The sequence below is a fragment of the Ochotona princeps genome, chromosome 13 (genome assembly GCF_030435755.1).
Source record: "Ochotona princeps isolate mOchPri1 chromosome 13, mOchPri1.hap1, whole genome shotgun sequence".
NCBI classification, from domain to species: domain Eukaryota; kingdom Metazoa; phylum Chordata; class Mammalia; order Lagomorpha; family Ochotonidae; genus Ochotona; species Ochotona princeps.
In genome coordinates this window covers 45389997-45406819 of record NC_080844.1, presented here as the reverse complement: position 1 = coordinate 45406819, position 16823 = coordinate 45389997, and the positions used below count along the sequence as shown (strand labels likewise).

General features: G+C 44.4%; 1 protein-coding gene across 9 annotated transcripts in view; it reads left to right on the top strand.

Moving 5' to 3' along the window:
* Positions 1 to 16823, top strand: part of CPN1 (carboxypeptidase N subunit 1) — a 71421-nt gene that overhangs the window by 43910 nt on the left and 10688 nt on the right. For all 9 annotated transcript variants that reach the window (XM_058671183.1, XM_058671177.1, XM_058671181.1 and 6 more), the window contains 4 exons: positions 6094 to 6276; positions 7909 to 8020; positions 13553 to 13692; positions 14997 to 15096. In XM_058671183.1, coding sequence (XP_058527166.1) covers positions 6094 to 6276; positions 7909 to 8020; positions 13553 to 13692; positions 14997 to 15096 — 535 coding nt within the window. The remainder of the gene's footprint in view (positions 1 to 6093; positions 6277 to 7908; positions 8021 to 13552; positions 13693 to 14996; positions 15097 to 16823) is intronic.

The window sequence follows — 16823 nt, the reverse complement described above, 5'->3', positions numbered from 1 at the left end:
TCTCTTACAGACAGTGCTTCAGTTGACCATTGTGACACTGCTTGGTGAATGCATCAAACAGTGTTACCTTTCTCTGCTATATAGCTACTACGTGTGCAGATAAATCATTTAAATTTACATAGCTAGTAATTGGTAGAGTCAGGATGAAAGCCCAGGCCTTCTGACTGTCACTAACTAGATTTTGACAGGGAATTCCAGGGTTCTATAGAGAAATCTTTAGCATGTGATGAACTGTATGTTCCATCAACAGTTGGCTGCAGGAAGAGGGTCAGGGACGGAGAAAGGATAGTGTTGTGGTACAGTGAATTAAGCTACTACCTGACTCACTAGCAACCCATTTGAGTGCCACTTTGAGTCACAGCTGCTCCTCTTCTGATCCAGCTTCCTGCTAATGTGCCTGGGCAAGCAGCAGAAAATGACCCAAGTACTTGGGCCCCTGCCACCTACTTGGGAGACCTGGGTTTTGTTTCAGGTCCCTGGCTTCAAATTCCCCCAGTCTAGGCCACTGTAGCCACTTCGTGAGTAAACGAGCAGGTAGGAAGATTTTCTCTCACCCAGTTACTTGCTCACTCTTTCTGCCTTCCAAATAAAAGAAAGAAGTATAAATAGAAATAGGAAGAAGGGAAGGAAGAAAAGTAGTGAGGGAGATCAATAAGCAGGCAGGCCCAGGTACCCAGTCCTTACAGTTTTTCCTTTTCCCTTTCTTTACCTGGGACCCTTGAGTACTTTACCACTCCCCGCCCCACCTTCCCTTCCTCTGTCAAGGAGGATCTTGTCCAGTGCTCCAAGACCCACCCTCCAGGAGCCTGAAGGGCCACTTCATCTATCCTGCTGGACGGTCTGCCCCTGGGTGTGATTACCATCATCCTCAGAACATCGTTACTGCCACCCCTGGTTATCAGCTAAAATGAATGCTTCTAGGTGTTGTATTTGTGAAGATCTAAGCGTAGTGACTGCCCAGAAAAAAGCAAAGCAGGTACAATCCTTTATATTGGGAACTTCCCAGATGGAATACTCTACATTGTTTTCCCTTGCAAAAGAAGCAAAAGTCACACTGGTATGTTACCCTTGGTTCAAATAAATAATAAATAACAAAACTGTGTTCTAATTATCATGTTTAGCCAGAACAATGTCCTAATTTTTTTTTATAAAGATTTATTTTATTTTTATTGCAAAGTCAGATATACGGAGAGACAGAGACAAAGATCTTCCATCCAGTGATTCATTCCCTAAGTGACCGCAACGGCTGGTGCTAAGCCGATCCGAAGCCAGGAGCCAGGAACCTCTTCCAAGTCTCCCATGCAGGTGCAGGGTCCCAAGACTTTGGGCCGTCCTCGACTACTTTCCCAGGCCCCAAGCAGGGAGCTGGATGGGAAGTGGAGCTGCCAGGATTAGAACTGGCACTCATATGGGATCCGGGTGCATTCAAGGCGAGGACTTTAGCTGCTAGACCAGCATGCCAGGCTCAATGTCCTAATTTTTTAAGCAACAGAAATCCACCATCTGCTGATGCACTTTCCAAATGTCCCAAACAGCCGGCTGAGGCTAAGCCAAAGGCAAGATCTTGGAACTCACACTGGGTTTCCCACATAAGCAATTGAGCCATCACCTGCTGCCTCCTGGGGCATGTACCAGCAGGAATTTAGGACTTGGGCTCAGGCACTCCAGCCAGAAGGTGGCCATCACGTGGTGACTCTGACAGCCACATGACAGTTCTAGAATGATCTGATTTCTCAAACTTGTTTCTCTAAGTAAAATCAGGTAATAGAGTTAATCAAGTTCCTGTAAGATATAATGCTCTGTTTCACCCTTAAACAATGGACTGATGGAATTATAATGACTTACGTTATATAACAGTATGGGGAAAATTAGTCGGGGATGAGAATTTGGTGGGGGGAAATCCCAGATTCTACAGAATTGTACCATAACATTCAAAATTAAAAATAAGGATTACTCAGCACAAGTGTGGATGGGGGCTGGGCACTCCAAACTGGGCTAGACTCCAGCACCATCTGGTGCTCTGGAGGACCAGTGTAGATGTAGAACAGACTAGCCTAGGTCTCTGCCCCTACTGAGCCATGTATGAGCTGTGTCTGAGTATGGACAAGCCTTGGTTGGGCTGAAACATACAACAGTAAGAACCGGAATGGGGTGAAGACCAGTCAGGAAAGGCCACTGTTACTGCCAGGACAGGAGGTGGACTAAGTAGGGCTGGCCCATGAACCCACCGGTATGCGTAAGATCTGGCATCAGGAAAGGTTCTGATGGAGGAGCTTGGGCAACTCCTCTGGCAGGACACAGTCCCTGCAGGTGAGCACAAGACCCATGATAGGGAGCAGCCCAGACCAGGCCAGGGAAAGATACCCACAGGCAGACCAGGCTGAACCAGTTCACATCACCTGCTGGTGAATTTGAGCACCAGAACAGAGTGTGGGTTGGGCCAGGATTGGTTGCAACACATACCAGTACACATTACACCTAGGACGGGGTGCTGGCTGGGTTAGGCTGGGCTGGGCTGGAAAGTAGGGCTGGTTGAGTTGAACTAGGCTTCAATACCCATTGACATGTGTAAGAGCTGAATGGGATGTGGGACAGACTGGACAAGTCTGCTGTACATACTGGCAAGCACGGGAACCAGGGTAGGGGGCAGGTCTGGCTGGGGGCTATGAGGAGTCACCCCAACTAGGCTTCAGCTCCCACTGGTCTGCAAGAGGGCCAAGTATGTGCTGGACAGAATCAAGATTGATTGCAACACACATTGGTTCGTGTGAAAGACAGGTCTGGAAACAGAACTGACCCAACAATTGCAACCACCAGCATATGCATAAACTGACTGGGGCAACAGACTGTGCTGGACCCTGTACTGGCATTCACACACAAGAATCAGGTCTGGGATCACCTCAGGCGAAGTTTCTTTGGGGATCCCTCCTACTGAACTGCTGATCTCAGAACTCCAATCATGAAGAGAATTGCAGGTTCCATGGTCTGACCATGGAGTACATGTGTCAAAGCTGAGCCTCCCCAGAGGCTCAGAGGCTCCCATGGAACAGTGGACAGCATATCCAAATGGACATGGAGGAAATGGTGATCCATTGGAGCCTGCAGAGGACACCTGGTACCACAACAGAGGACAGAGGACAGAACAAATCGATCATCTGCCCCAGCCATTTGTTGGCAGTGAAGATCTGGGCAAACAGAGACTCTAAGGTGACCATGTCAGCCAGGGGATGCTGGAGAGATTTCATTGTGCCTGGAATGATGAGACTGGCAGCAATTCAGAACTGTTGAACTATCGAAACCACTTGAGCAGTGCCCTCGGAGCATGCCCTACGTTGAGAACCCTGGGATGGGGTGGGAGGTGGAGTGGGGCTTCTCCCTTTATCTCCCTCCTTACCCCAGATACACACACACACAAAATGTGAAAACAATGGTTTTACCCACTTTCCTGTAACCCTTGACCCTTTGTGCCCTAATCAACTATGTAAAGATTATCAAAATAAAAGAATTTTTAAAAAAATAAGAAGTAAAAAACAAAGACAATGTGAAGTCTCTCTGGTTCCTGTTGGAACAATGAGAAGCTTGCCTTGTTCCAATAGATAGCTTAGGACATGAAGAAAGGGCTGCGCCAAAGGCCTGAGCCCTTGGTCATGAACCAAGACTGGGACCTTGTCTTTTAGTATACCCATTCTCATCCAGTGAGGCTCAGCCCTAACCACCCACTCCCCTTGGGATGGAAGGATGGGACCTCCAGAGCTGCCCCTAGGTCCAGGAAGTGCCATTAACACCCAGTAGTCTCTGAGGACCTCCATCCTGGAAGGAAGGAAAACACCAAAGACTGTAAATGACCGAAGTTCAAGTGGATTCAAGGCTTTGCTTAGAATACTGTCATTCATGAGCAGCATACTGTGCAAAGAAAACAGTGGGATTCACTACCCAGGACTGTCTATAGTGACAGTATGTCTCATCCATGAAATGTGGGTGTGATTCTAAGAGTGTATTCCACATATCAAAACTTCAACAAATGTATTGGAGGAAGCATCAGGTAGAAAACCGCTGTCAGGGGCCTGGCCCAGTAGCCTTGTGGTTACATCCTTGCATTGCATCCACCAGGATTCCATATGAACACCAGTTCATATCCTGGTTGCTCCACTTCCCATCCAGCTCCCTGCTTGTGGCCTGGGGAAACAGTAAAAGATGTCTCAGAGCCTTGGAACCCTGCACCCACATGGGAAACAGAGAAGAAGCTTCCGGCTCCTGACTTCAGATCAGCTCAGCTCTGGCCATTATGTCTACTTGGGGAGTGAACCAGTGGATGGAAGATCTTTCTGTCTTTCCTTCTCTCTGTATCTCTGCCTTGAAATAAAATAAATACCATTATCAGGGCTAGTACTAAGCTGGCTAATCCTTTGCCTTCAAGTGCCAGCATCCCATATGGGTGCCAATTTGTGTCCTAGCTGCTTCACTTCCATTCCAGCTCCCTGCTAGTGGCCAGGGAAGGCAGCAGAGGATGCTCCAAAGCCTTGGGACTTTGCACCCACATGAAAGACCTGGTGGGAGCTCCTGGCAGATCTGCTCCACTCAGGCCATTGCAACCATGTAGGGAGTGAACCAGTGGATGCAAGAGCTTTCTCTCTATCTCTGCTTCTCTCTGTACATCTTTCCAATAAAAATAAATAAATAAATCTTTAAAAAGAACCAAAAGCAAAAAAAAAAAACTATTATCAAAAAACAGCATTCTTCAGCTTTATTCACTAAAGCCTTTAATTGGATAATCCCTTTGTGGGAGCCAAAGAAGCTAAACTGAGACTCTGAGCTGTTGCATCACTCTCCTGTCTTCAAACAGATCTGTTCCTTTCATCCTCACCTCTGTCTCCCTCAACAGAGTTTACCTCTTGGTATAGGTTCAGAGCAAAAATGGACAGAAAGTATGAAGAGTTGCCATGTATGCACTTCCTCCACCGCCACCATTTCATACCAAACAGGTGCATATGTTATCATCAGTGGACCTACATTAGACTGACTCATCAGTAACCCTCAGAAGTCCATAGCTTTTTAAATTTATGCAGTTTATTACAAAGTCAGATTTAAAGAGAGGAGGAGAGACAGAGAGGAAGATCTTCCGTCTGATGATTCACTCCCCAAGTGAGCCGCAACGGCCAGTGCGCGCCGATCCAAAGCCGGGAACCTGGAACCTCTCCGGGTCTCCCACACGGGTGCAGGGTCCCAAAGCTTTGGGCCGTCCTCGACTGCTTTCCCAGGCCACAAGCAGGGAGCTGGATGGGAAGTGGATCTGCCAGGATTAGAACCGGCGCCCATATGGGATCCTGGCACGTTCAAGGCGAGGACTTTAGCCGCTAGGCCACGCCGCCGGGCCCTGTCCATACTTTTTGAAAAGCAATGTTTTAAAGATTTGTTTATTTTTATTAGAAAGGCAAATTTACAGAGAGGAGAGACAGAAAGTAAGATCTTCCATCCACTGGCTCACTGCCCCAGTGGCTACAGTGGCCAGAACTGAGCTGATCCGAAGCCAGGAGCCAGAAGCTTCTTTCAGACCTCCCACATGGGTTCAGAGTCCCAAGGTTTTGGGCCATCCTGTAATGTTTCCCCATGCCATAGCAGGGAGCTGGACAAGAAATGGAGCAGGCAGGACATGAACCAGTGACCATATGGGACCCTGATGTGTACAAGGTGAGAGTTTAGCTAGTGAGCCCTCACATCAGGCCCTAGAGTTCATAGTTTACATCAGTGCTCACTCTTACTGTTTCACATTCTTTGGTTTTAAGCAAATACATGATAATGTATACCCACCATTATAGTATCCTACAGGATAGTTTCATTGTTCGAAATGCTCTCCATCTGCTTTACATATTGGAATTCCAGGTAAGATTTCCTTTTGAACAAAGAGGCTATACACTTTTTGAATCCATCAGTCCAAACTCCAAATTTTCCCACCTACGCTTCCCAGACCTGGCAGGATTCAGTTTCATTTAGCCGTGCCATCCGTTCAGGCCTCTTGCTACTAGAATCATCCTGACAGCCATCTGATACTTCTTATTTACCATACCTTCCCTGCCACCTCTCATCTCCTCACAGGTGGAACCTGAGACCCAGGCCATCATCCAGTGGATGCACACCTTCAATTTCGTTCTCTCAGCCAATCTCCACGGAGGTGCAGTGGTGGCCAATTACCCCTATGACAAGTCCTTTGACCATCGGGTCCAGAATTTCCGCCAGCCTGCCAACACGCCCACTCCCGATGACAAGCTTTTCCAGAAGGTATGTGGAGCAACAGTTTGTCCCACTCTGGGAGTAACAGGCTCCAGAAATGACCTCAAAGGGCTCCATGGTAGAAGTCCACAAATAACAACAGCAAACACTACTCGCTTGCGGGAAGCTCCCAGTCCAGAAAGTACATTTTTTGAGTTATATGCTAAAAATTGATGAAAAGCTAGAGGAAAAGAAAAGCTTTGCACTGTAATTATTACAATGAAAAAGTATTTTGCCTAGTGACAAGCAAACATATGCCGAAAGGCTCATGTTATTGTAGTAAGTAAATGTAAATCTTGGGAAGTGGGTGCAGTGGTGCAGTGGTTAAGCCCCTGCTTGGGATTCTTGTATTCATTCCATCCTGGAGTTCCTGGGTTTGAGTCCTGGCTCTTCTTCCGGTCCAGCTTCCTCATAGTTAACATTCTGAAAGGCAGCAAGCAATGAAGGGGTCAAGTACTCCTTGAGTTCAGGGTTCTTGGCTGGGTAAAGAGAAGGCTCTCTTTCTTTCTTTCATTTGCCTTTCAAATGACTGAAAATAAATTTTTATTAGATAATACATATGAAAACTAGTTTGTCAACTAAATGTGTGACAAATGTTGGGCATTATCTTAAAATGTGAATCTGGGAATTCTAATTTATAATTTTATACTAATATGCCTATTTTAGTGAGGAAAAGACCAAAAATATGAAAAAGTTTTAGATAATAGTTCAAAACAATGTGATTAATATTAATATGTTAATTTATATTCATAATATATAAACACATTTTATAGTGTACTAAGCATTTTTTCTTGAATTATATGAGCTAAAATTTTAAGATGTTTTTAGTTTTTATTAATATTTAACAAATTCAGTGTGATTTGTAGATACAATACTAAGAACACGATAGCATTCCTCTCCTCTTCCCTTCTTTCTCTCTTATTGTCCCTTCTTCATGTTCTTTTGAGATAACATGTTTTAGGTGTACAATACAGTAAATGTCTTAATATTTCACCAAAGAAGACATTTAACAAGTAAAAAAGAAAAAAGATGTAGTCAAATGGGAATATAGTCAATGACTATAAACAGTAATTGAATAAAAAAAAAATGACCATTTCACCCATAGACAGTAAATTAGAAAGTATTTATAGATCATTAAAACTATAGTAGCATAAAATTCTTTCTTTTGAAAGATTTATTTACTTAGTTATTTTAAAGGCAAAATTATAGAGAGAGACAGAGAGGAACAGAGATCTTCCATCTGCTGGTTTACACCCTTAATGGTTACAAGGTCCTGGCAGAAGCCAGGAGCCAGAGAAGCTGCTTTCCCAGGTGCATTATCAGGGAACTGGATTAAAAGTGGAGTAGCCAGGACATGAACTGATATTCATATGGTATGCCACTGCTGCAGACACAGGCTTCATCTGATATGCCACCAAATTAAAAAGCAATATATTACTATATATACTGGTAACATTAATTTATTATTCACATTAATACTGACATTAATATTACATGCTAATATTAATGCCATATTAATATAACATCAGTATATAGTATGAGTATTATAATGTAAATACCAACTAGGGCTTCTTCTGAGCACCAGCATTGCCGTGTGAGTTTGGAATCCTCAAGGTCACTTTTGGCTTACTTTTCCCCTAGCTGGCCAAGGTCTACTCCTATGCACATGGGTGGATGCACCAAGGCTGGAACTGTGGGGACTACTTCCCAGAAGGCATCACCAATGGGGCTTCCTGGTACTCCCTCAGCAAGGGTAAGGAAAGTGCTGAGAGCTGCTCAGGGGGACAAAGAGTGCTCATTTCTCCTTTAAGTGACCAGCTTTCCTGGGGGGAAATAATGGGAATGCTATAGAACTTTACAATCGTACAGACATCTGTGACATTGGAGAAGTCTCACTTAGCATCCAGTGTCATCTTGTATTCATTTTTTAAAATTTTATTATTATTTTATGGTACAGTTCCATAGGCCCTGGTACTTCCCCCATCCCCTCCCCAATTTTCTCCCCCCCTCACTGAGTTTCCCCATATCATTACCATAACATATTTGTTCATACACAGTCATATGTCCGTCATTGCGGGCATGGACAATGGCAGAGAGTCCAGCATCCTAGTGTCTAGATATAGTAAACATTTTCTTTGGGACTCCATCTTTGTCAGGAAGTAGTGATGCACACCATACTGCATTCTCACATCTGGATATGATAGTCGCCATTACACAGTTACCATACATTTCCCCAGATGAAAAGCCACAAAACAAAATCAACAACGGGGAAAAAAAAACAAATTAACAACACCATGAAGTTAAACAACACGGCACTGAATGACCAATGTTTCAATGAAGAAATGAAAAAGAAAATCAAGAACCTTCTTGAAGAAAATGATGCTATTGTATTATCTATGAGTCATTGAATAATTTAATCAGAAGAACGTGTTTTGGAGAGATGAAACTAAAAAAACATCAAAATCCATGAGATAGTTTCTGATGATCTTTGTTGGTGACATATGACTCCTGTAGGTAACAAATAGATGGGTTTTGTTTTTTAATCCTCTACTAACCTGTAACATATGATTGATGAGTATAAGCTATTTACAATCACACGGGTGCAGGGTCCCAAAGCTTTGGGCCGTCCTCAACTGCTTTCCCAGGCCACAAGCAGGGAGCTGGATGGGAAGTGGAACTGCCGGGATTAGAACCAGTGCCCATATGGGATCTTGGCACATTCAAGGTGAGGACTTTAGCTGCCAGGCCACGCCGCCGGGCCCTTTTGTATTCATTTTTTAAGACTGATTTTTTTTTTTTTTATTAGAAATGCGGATTTACAGAGAGAAGAGTGGCAGCTATGGATGGGTTTCATCGCTGGTTCACTCTCCAAATGGCTAGCATGGCCAAGGCTGAGCCAGGCCAAAGCCAGGAATCAGGAGTTTTTTCCAGGTCTCCCATGTGGGTATAGGGGTCCAAACACTTGGGCCATCTTCTGCTCCTTTCTCAGGCACGTTAGCAGGCAGTTGGGTCAGAAGTGGAGCAGCCAGGACTCAAACCAACACCTATATGGGATGGTAGTGTTGCAGGAGGAGGCTTAACTTGCTATGCCACAACATCAGCCCTACTACTGCCCTTCATTCTGTGGGGGGCATGTGTGTCAGGTTAATTCTCTGCCTGTGGTCACAGCGTCCCATATGGATACCAGTTTGTGTCCCGGTTGCTCTACTTCCTTTCCATCTCCCTGCTTGTGGCCTGGGAAAGCAACAGCGGATGACCCAAGTCCTCTGGCTCCTGTACCCACATAGAACAAAAGGGGGTCCAGGCTGCAACCTCCAGATCAGCTCAGTTCTGGACGTTGCACCCGTTTGGAGAGTGAACCAACAGATGGAAGACCTTCCTTTATCTCTTCTCTTTCTGTAAAATCTACCTTTCAAATACAAACAAACAAATCTAAAAAAAAAAAAAGAGCACATGAGGTAGGAACACCTGTGGACCTGTCATGCTGATGGTTTACAAGCATATCAGGGCATAACAGGAAACTAATAGAGCCAAACGTGGTTGGGTTGTGAGAATCAATTGAGTTGAAATGTGGTTTGCCCGATCGCTTAACCTCTCTGTGAGTTGGTTACTTTACCTACAGTTAGTACATGAATCAAAATACCAAACTGTACCCCATTAATATATACAGCTTTAAAGGGCTAGTAAACACACTCACATTGATCTAAATAATACTTGTGATAGTAAAAAAAAGTAACGTTTCCTTGTAACTCTGAGGTGAAGTGTGGAATAATGCACATGAAGCATTCAGAAATGCCTGACTCACACACTAGGTTTTTATAAACTAGCACAGAGGCATGCCTCGTAGAACAGCTGATGAGCAGCGGGTAGCCACCCTAGGCATGGCAAGTTTCACCACTGCACCCCGATGGCCCGTCTCCCCAGGAGCAGCCATTTGCTGTGGACATTGGGTTTCTATAACCAGCAAGAGACCTTTTCCGCTATTCTCTGGGCCTTTTCCCTGGCAAGGGTCAAGCTAAGCCTGTTTGTGAACCTCCAGTTCACAGAGTTCTTAACGATAGGGGAGGCACTGCAACAGGTAACCAAGTTCTTCTGCCATCCTCTTTTAGCATCTGTCTTTTCCCATACTCTCACATCTACCCTGGCCACATCCCAGGGGCCAGCTGGTGGTGGGGGTGGGAGAGCGAGTGGTTACAGCCCTGTGGAGAGAAGGAGGAAGCTACATGAAAGAGCAGCCGTATACTGGGAAGGCACGTTTGTGACCAAAAACTCGCTCAACTCAAACAGAAAGACTGTCTTGAACTATTTTATTTTATTTTATTTTGAAGATTTATTTCATTTGAAATGCAGAGTTAGAGACGAAGAAAGAGAGAGAGATCTTCCATGCGCTGGCTCACACCCCAGATGGCTGCAGTGACTGAGACTGGGCTAGGCTTGCTTGCTCATGTTTATCTCATCTTTTTGCATTATTTTTAGGCATTTGTGAAAACACTTGCTGGTTTTTCTGCTCTGATCGCTTTTATCTTTGACATGTGTCTCTATGGATTAATGGAGTATCTACTCCTTCATTGGATGTTCAGATGCTTATGCTGGTGGGGCCAGCGATCTCCACTAGTGCTTAAGTGTGAGACAGAAGTCCAGAGCAACACCGAGTTGGGTATGGTAGATCTCTGTTATTGGTAACAGAGCAGAAGGGTCTGATTGCATCAACTGGTGTGATCACAGCCTCACCCCCTCTCTGCCAAGGTGAACCATCTGCCGAGCTGAACCATCTAGCTCACACTGGCTAGATGCCACATTCACACAGGTGCGAAAACCACACAAATTATCTGGACACTCCTCAGTGTGAGCAGAAACTGCTCTGAGACCGTGAAGGCAGACACAGTGATTGCTGGGCTCTCTCTTCTATTTTGTTAATCTGTACATCCATCTTTGTTGTTTTATGCCTTTACCACATTGTTCTAATATGGTAGCTTTGAAATCAAAACCATCATTCTTCTAGCTTTGTTATTTTTGTTTGTTTTATTTTAAAGAATTGTTTGTTTGTTTGAGAGACAGTTTTTCAGAGAGAAGAAGAGAAAGAGAGAGTAAGTGTCTCCATCTGCTGATTCATTCCCCAACTGGCTGCACTGGCTGGAACTGAGCCATTCTAAAGTCAGGAATCAGGAGCCAGAAGCCAGGAACTTACTCCAGGTTTCTCATGTGGGTTCAGGGGCCTATGGACTGAACCATCCTTCACTGCTTTCCGAGACAATAAGCAAGGAGCTGCATTGGAAGTAGAGCAGCCAGACATGAGTTGGTGTCCATCTGTGATGCCAGCATTACAAGGCAGAGAATTAATCAGTTAAGCCACAGTGCTGGCCCCAGCTTTGTTCTTTTTTTTTCCAAAATGATTTTGATTATTTGGGGCCCCTTGGCATTCTATGTAAATTTGAGGACAAATTTGTCTGTTTTTGAAAAAAAAAATCATTGGAATTTTATATGGAACTGAAGATGACTTTGTTTAAACATTTTGAGTGGATAACTTTTTTAAGATTTTACCTTATTATTTTTTTTGTTTTGGAAAGACAGAGTTACAGAGAGACACAAAGAAATCTTCCCCTGGTTCATTCCACAAATGGCCACGATGGCCAGAGATGGCGCGTTCCAAAGCCAGGATCCAGGAACTTCTTCTAGGTCTCTCAGATGGACACAGGGGCCATCTTTTGCTGCTTTTCCAGGCATATTATCAGGGAGCTTGGGGAGAAGTAGAGCAGCAGGGACTCAAGCCAGTGCTCACTTGGGATGCCGATATGACAGGCAGTACTTATTAGTCCCTTGCATAGGTTAATTTTTTTAAAAAGATTTATTTTATTTTTAATACAAAGTCAGATATACAGAGAGGAGGAGAAACAGAGAGGAAGATCTTCCATCTGATGAGTCACTCCCCAAGTGAGCACAACAGCCGGTGTGGCACCGATAGGAAGCCAGAAGCCAGGAGCTCTTCCAGGTCTCCCACGCAGGTGCAGGGTCCCAAGGCCTTGGGCCGTCCTTAACTGCTTTCCCAGACCACAAACAGGGAGCTGGATGGGAAGCAGGGCCGCCAGGATTAGAACTGGCGCCCATATGGGATCCGGGCGCATTCAAGACGAGCACTTTAGCCACTAGGCCACGCCGCCGGGCCCATAGGTTAATTTTTAATACATGGATTTTTAACATACATGCCATTAAAAGAAACATCTTCAAAATAATTGAGTCACTAGAATAAATGAATGACATCAATGATCAGAGCAGGAAAACATTTAATGGAAAAAAATACAGAGGTGCTTTCTGATCTTTTAAGGAGTCTGCTTTTCTGGGGTTAGTGTTTGTTCTCAGGTAGGATGAGGGATATGAAAGCAAGATATTCAGCTCATCTGTGCTTTCTTAAGTCTGAAGAACAGCATAGTTCAAAGAGCAAACATGGTCTGAAAGCACGAGGACATAGTCTACCAAAGCATAGCTAAGGGACCAGCACAGCGGCTCAACCAGCTAATCCTCTGCCTATAAACATTGGCATCCCAGATGGGTGCCCGTATGTGTTCTGGCTGCTCCACTTCCCATCCAACTCCCTGCTTGTGGCCTGGGAAAGCAGTGAAGGATGGGCCAAAACCTTGGGACCCTGCACCCATATGGGGGACCTGGAAGAACTCCTGGCTCCTGGCTCCTGGCTCCTGGCTTCTGACTGTGGATCAGCTCAGCTCCAACCACTGCGACCATTTGTGGAGTGAAACAGCAGATGGGATGCTAAGTCTCTGTCTTTCCTTCTCTCTGTCAATCTGCCAACCCTATGAAAATAAATAAATCTTTTTTTTTTTAAAGATTTATTTTATTTTTATTACAAAGTCAGATATACTGAGAGGAGGAGAGATAGAGAGGAAGTGGAGCCGCCAGGATTAGAACCAGCGGCCATATGGGATCAAGGCGAGGACCTTAGCCACCAGGCCACACCGCCGAGCCCCTAATAAATCTTTTTTTAAAAAAGCATAGCTAATAAGAAGACTTTGGAAATGATAAGGAGGACAGAAAGTGAAGCCAGGAGATAGAAAAATGTAGAGGAAGGACTTAACTAATAGGTATTTGTAAAGTGAGAAAGCTAGAAAGGGAGGAGTCATGAGAACTGGGAAAATACAGATAAAGCTCAGTAGGGAGAACAGAAACTGATGATGACAACCATGGATGGTGAAAAAGCTGTGATTGAAGAGCTGAGATGGGGCACTGGGTGGAAGCCTAGTTATGCAAATCTCCCTCGGCCTTCTCCCCCCAGGCATGCAAGACTTTAATTACCTTCACACTAACTGCTTTGAGATCACACTGGAACTGAGCTGCAACAAGTTTCCCCACCAGGAGGAATTACCGAGGGAATGGCTGGGCAATAGGGAAGCCCTCATCCAATTCTTAGAACAGGTAAGATCTCTTTCTGTGAACTTTCACAATTGTACAAAATAAGATGTTTCCCAATAGCATATATTTTTTTAATCTATGGGGAAGAATGTTCCTCCAAAGTGGACACAAGAGTGAATAAAATGTCAATAGCAAGCCTATGGAAAAACTCCGACCATCACTAACTGATAGGTAAATGCAAATTAGAACCACAGTGAGATACCACCTCACGTCCAATAGCATGACTGCTAGAACAATGCAATAAATAAAAGCATACATTAACAAACACTGATAAGTATATGAGAAAATAAAACCCTTGTGCCATGTAAAACGGTGCTATGGGAAACAGTAAGACAGTGTCTCAGAGAATTAAAAAATTGAGTTACTATATGATCCAGCGGTAATATTTTGGGATATATATGCAAAATAGCTGAAAGAAGGATCTCAGCGAGATGTTTGTACATCCATACTCCTAGCAGTGGTGTTCATGATAGCCAAAAATGCAGAAACAACCCAAGTATGCCCTGATGGATGAATGTCCAAAGAGCAGTGTATGCACAGAATGCATTATTATTCACCCTTAAAAAGCGTGGACAGTCTGATGCATGCTGTACTCTGGATAAACCATGGGACATGATGCTAGATAAAATCAGTCTGCCACTAAGTATATGACCTCAGGCATACTAGGTACTTGAAGTCGTGAAAACCAGTATCGGGAGGTAGACTGGTGGCGGCAGCAATTACCCATAGCAGGAACTGAAGAGTTACCATCTGATGGGTGTAGAGTTGAGTCTTACAAGATGAAGAGAGTTCTTTGAGATGGATCATGGTGACGGTTACCCAACATAGTAAAGGTGTTTAATATTCCTGAACTGCACACTAAAAATGATTAATATGGTATATCTTATGGTATTTTTATGTCATCACAGTGAAAATATATTTTAATTGAAGAAACATAGGGTCAGGACCTGAGTGCGACTGAGATGACGCCTGGGGCCAGGGAAGGAGCGGGAGATGGAATCAGAGTGCCAGCAGGGACGGAGGTTTGCAGAGAGCATCAGAACCCCTGCTCCTGCTCTGATTTAGATCTCAATAGGATCAATACTGCCCAGACTGTGATGCAGTTTATAAAAACTGAATTAAAAGAAGTCAGGATCAATCACTGTGTTCTACTAATAAGAGATTATGGAAATAGGAGAGTGGCAGAGAAACTGGTGAAGAGGCTGTGGCCACAACCTTTGTAAAGGTCACTTGTGACAGTTTAAGAGAAGCTAAAATACTACACAGATATTTTATGATCATAGCCCTCTATCAACTTCTTCCTACAGGTTCACCAGGGTATCAAGGGAGTGGTGCTTGATGAGAATTTTAACAATATCACGGAGGCTGTCATTTCTGTTGATGGGATTAACCATGACGTCACTCCTGGTAGGTGCTTGGCAGGAGGGAGAAGAACATTTATTTCTAGTCTTCAGCAGAATCGGGGGCTAGTTCGTAAGCCAGTGAACCTAGCAAGGATGTCAGGCACTAGACACTAGATGCTGGAGACTGGATGCTAGAAATAAGAACAGGAAATTAGGGGGCCAGGTCAAGAAGCAAAGATGCTGGATGGGAAAACCTTTGCTTCTGAAGCAGCAATCCCTGAGAAACTAGGACTAGAAAAGACACCTGTAAATCTACCTTCTTATCAACACTTGGGAGTCACTGCCATAATACAACTTGCTGGGGGATCTTCTGGGCTTTGGGACTATGAATAACTCATACACTGGTAGGACATGGGTAGAAAAGAGAAGAAACATAACACTAACGCTTAGTCTTATTCTGAATCAGGCATTTTGCTACATGTTGATTCTGGGAAAAGGAGTAGTGATATTTGTTTTACCAGCCAGCTGCAGGGCAAGACTGATGATGGAGGCTAGACTTTTTTTTTTTAAAGATTTATCCATTTTATTACAGCCAGATATACACAGAGGAGGAGAGACAGAGAGGAAGATCTTCCGTCCGATGATTCAATCCCCAAGTGAGCCGCAACGGGCCGATGCGCGCCGATCCGAAGCCGGGAACCTGGAACCTCTTCCAGGTCTCCCACGCGGGTGCAGTGTCCCAATGCATTGGGCCGTCCTCAAATGCTTTCCCAGGCCACAAGCAGGGGGCTGGATGGGAAGTGGAGCAGTCGGGATTAGAACCGGTGCCCATATGGGATCCCGGGGCTTTCAAGGCAAGGACTTTAGCTGCTAGGCCACGCCGCCGGGCCCGGAGGCTAGACTTTTTATAAGTAACTATCTAGAACCTTCTAGAGGGTAAAGAATTGTGTGATAGCAGAATGGTGTTGCAAACCAACCCCACTCAATTTGAACATGCTGAACTCTTAGGTTTGTTTGTTTTTGCTGTATAGCATTAGCTGCCAAGGGCTAGAAGTAGCTGAGATTGGCCTAGTAGGCAACCTTGGTATCAGCAAATTTGGCTCAACCAAATTTGACCACAGTAACTATATTACCAAGGAGGTATGTTACAGTTCATATAATCTAAGCCAGATGCAATCTCTGCTTTATGTTCTTTTTTTTTTTTTTAATTATTTATTTGTGAGGCAGAGAGAGAGAAAAGCTTCCAACTGTTGGCCCTTCCCCAAAATATCCACAACAGTTGGAGCTGGGCTGGAACGAAGCTGGGAATTCACTACAGGCATCCCACATGGGTGATAAAAACCCATGGAGCCAAAATTACTGCAGCCATTACCTGCTGCTTTCCGGGGTTTGTTTTAGCAGGAAGTTGGAGGCAAGTGCTAGAGCTGGGTACTAAACCCAGGCACTCCAAGTTGAACCATGGACATCTTTTTTTTTTCTTTATTTTTGACAATCTTTACATAGTTAATTAGGGCACAAAGGTTCAAGGGTTACAGGAAAGTGGGTAAGACTATTCCACATTTTTTTTCTGTATCTGGGGTAAAGGGGGGGATAAAGGGAGAAGCCCCACCCAGTCTCCCACCCATCCCAGGTCCCCAATGTGAGGCATGCTCCGAGGGTCTTGCTCAAGTGGTTTTGATAGTTTAACAGTTATAAATTGCTGCCAACCTCGCCATTCCAAGCATGATGAAATCTCTCCAGAATCCACTGGCTGACATAGTAACCTTAGAATCTCTGTTTGCCCAGTTTTTC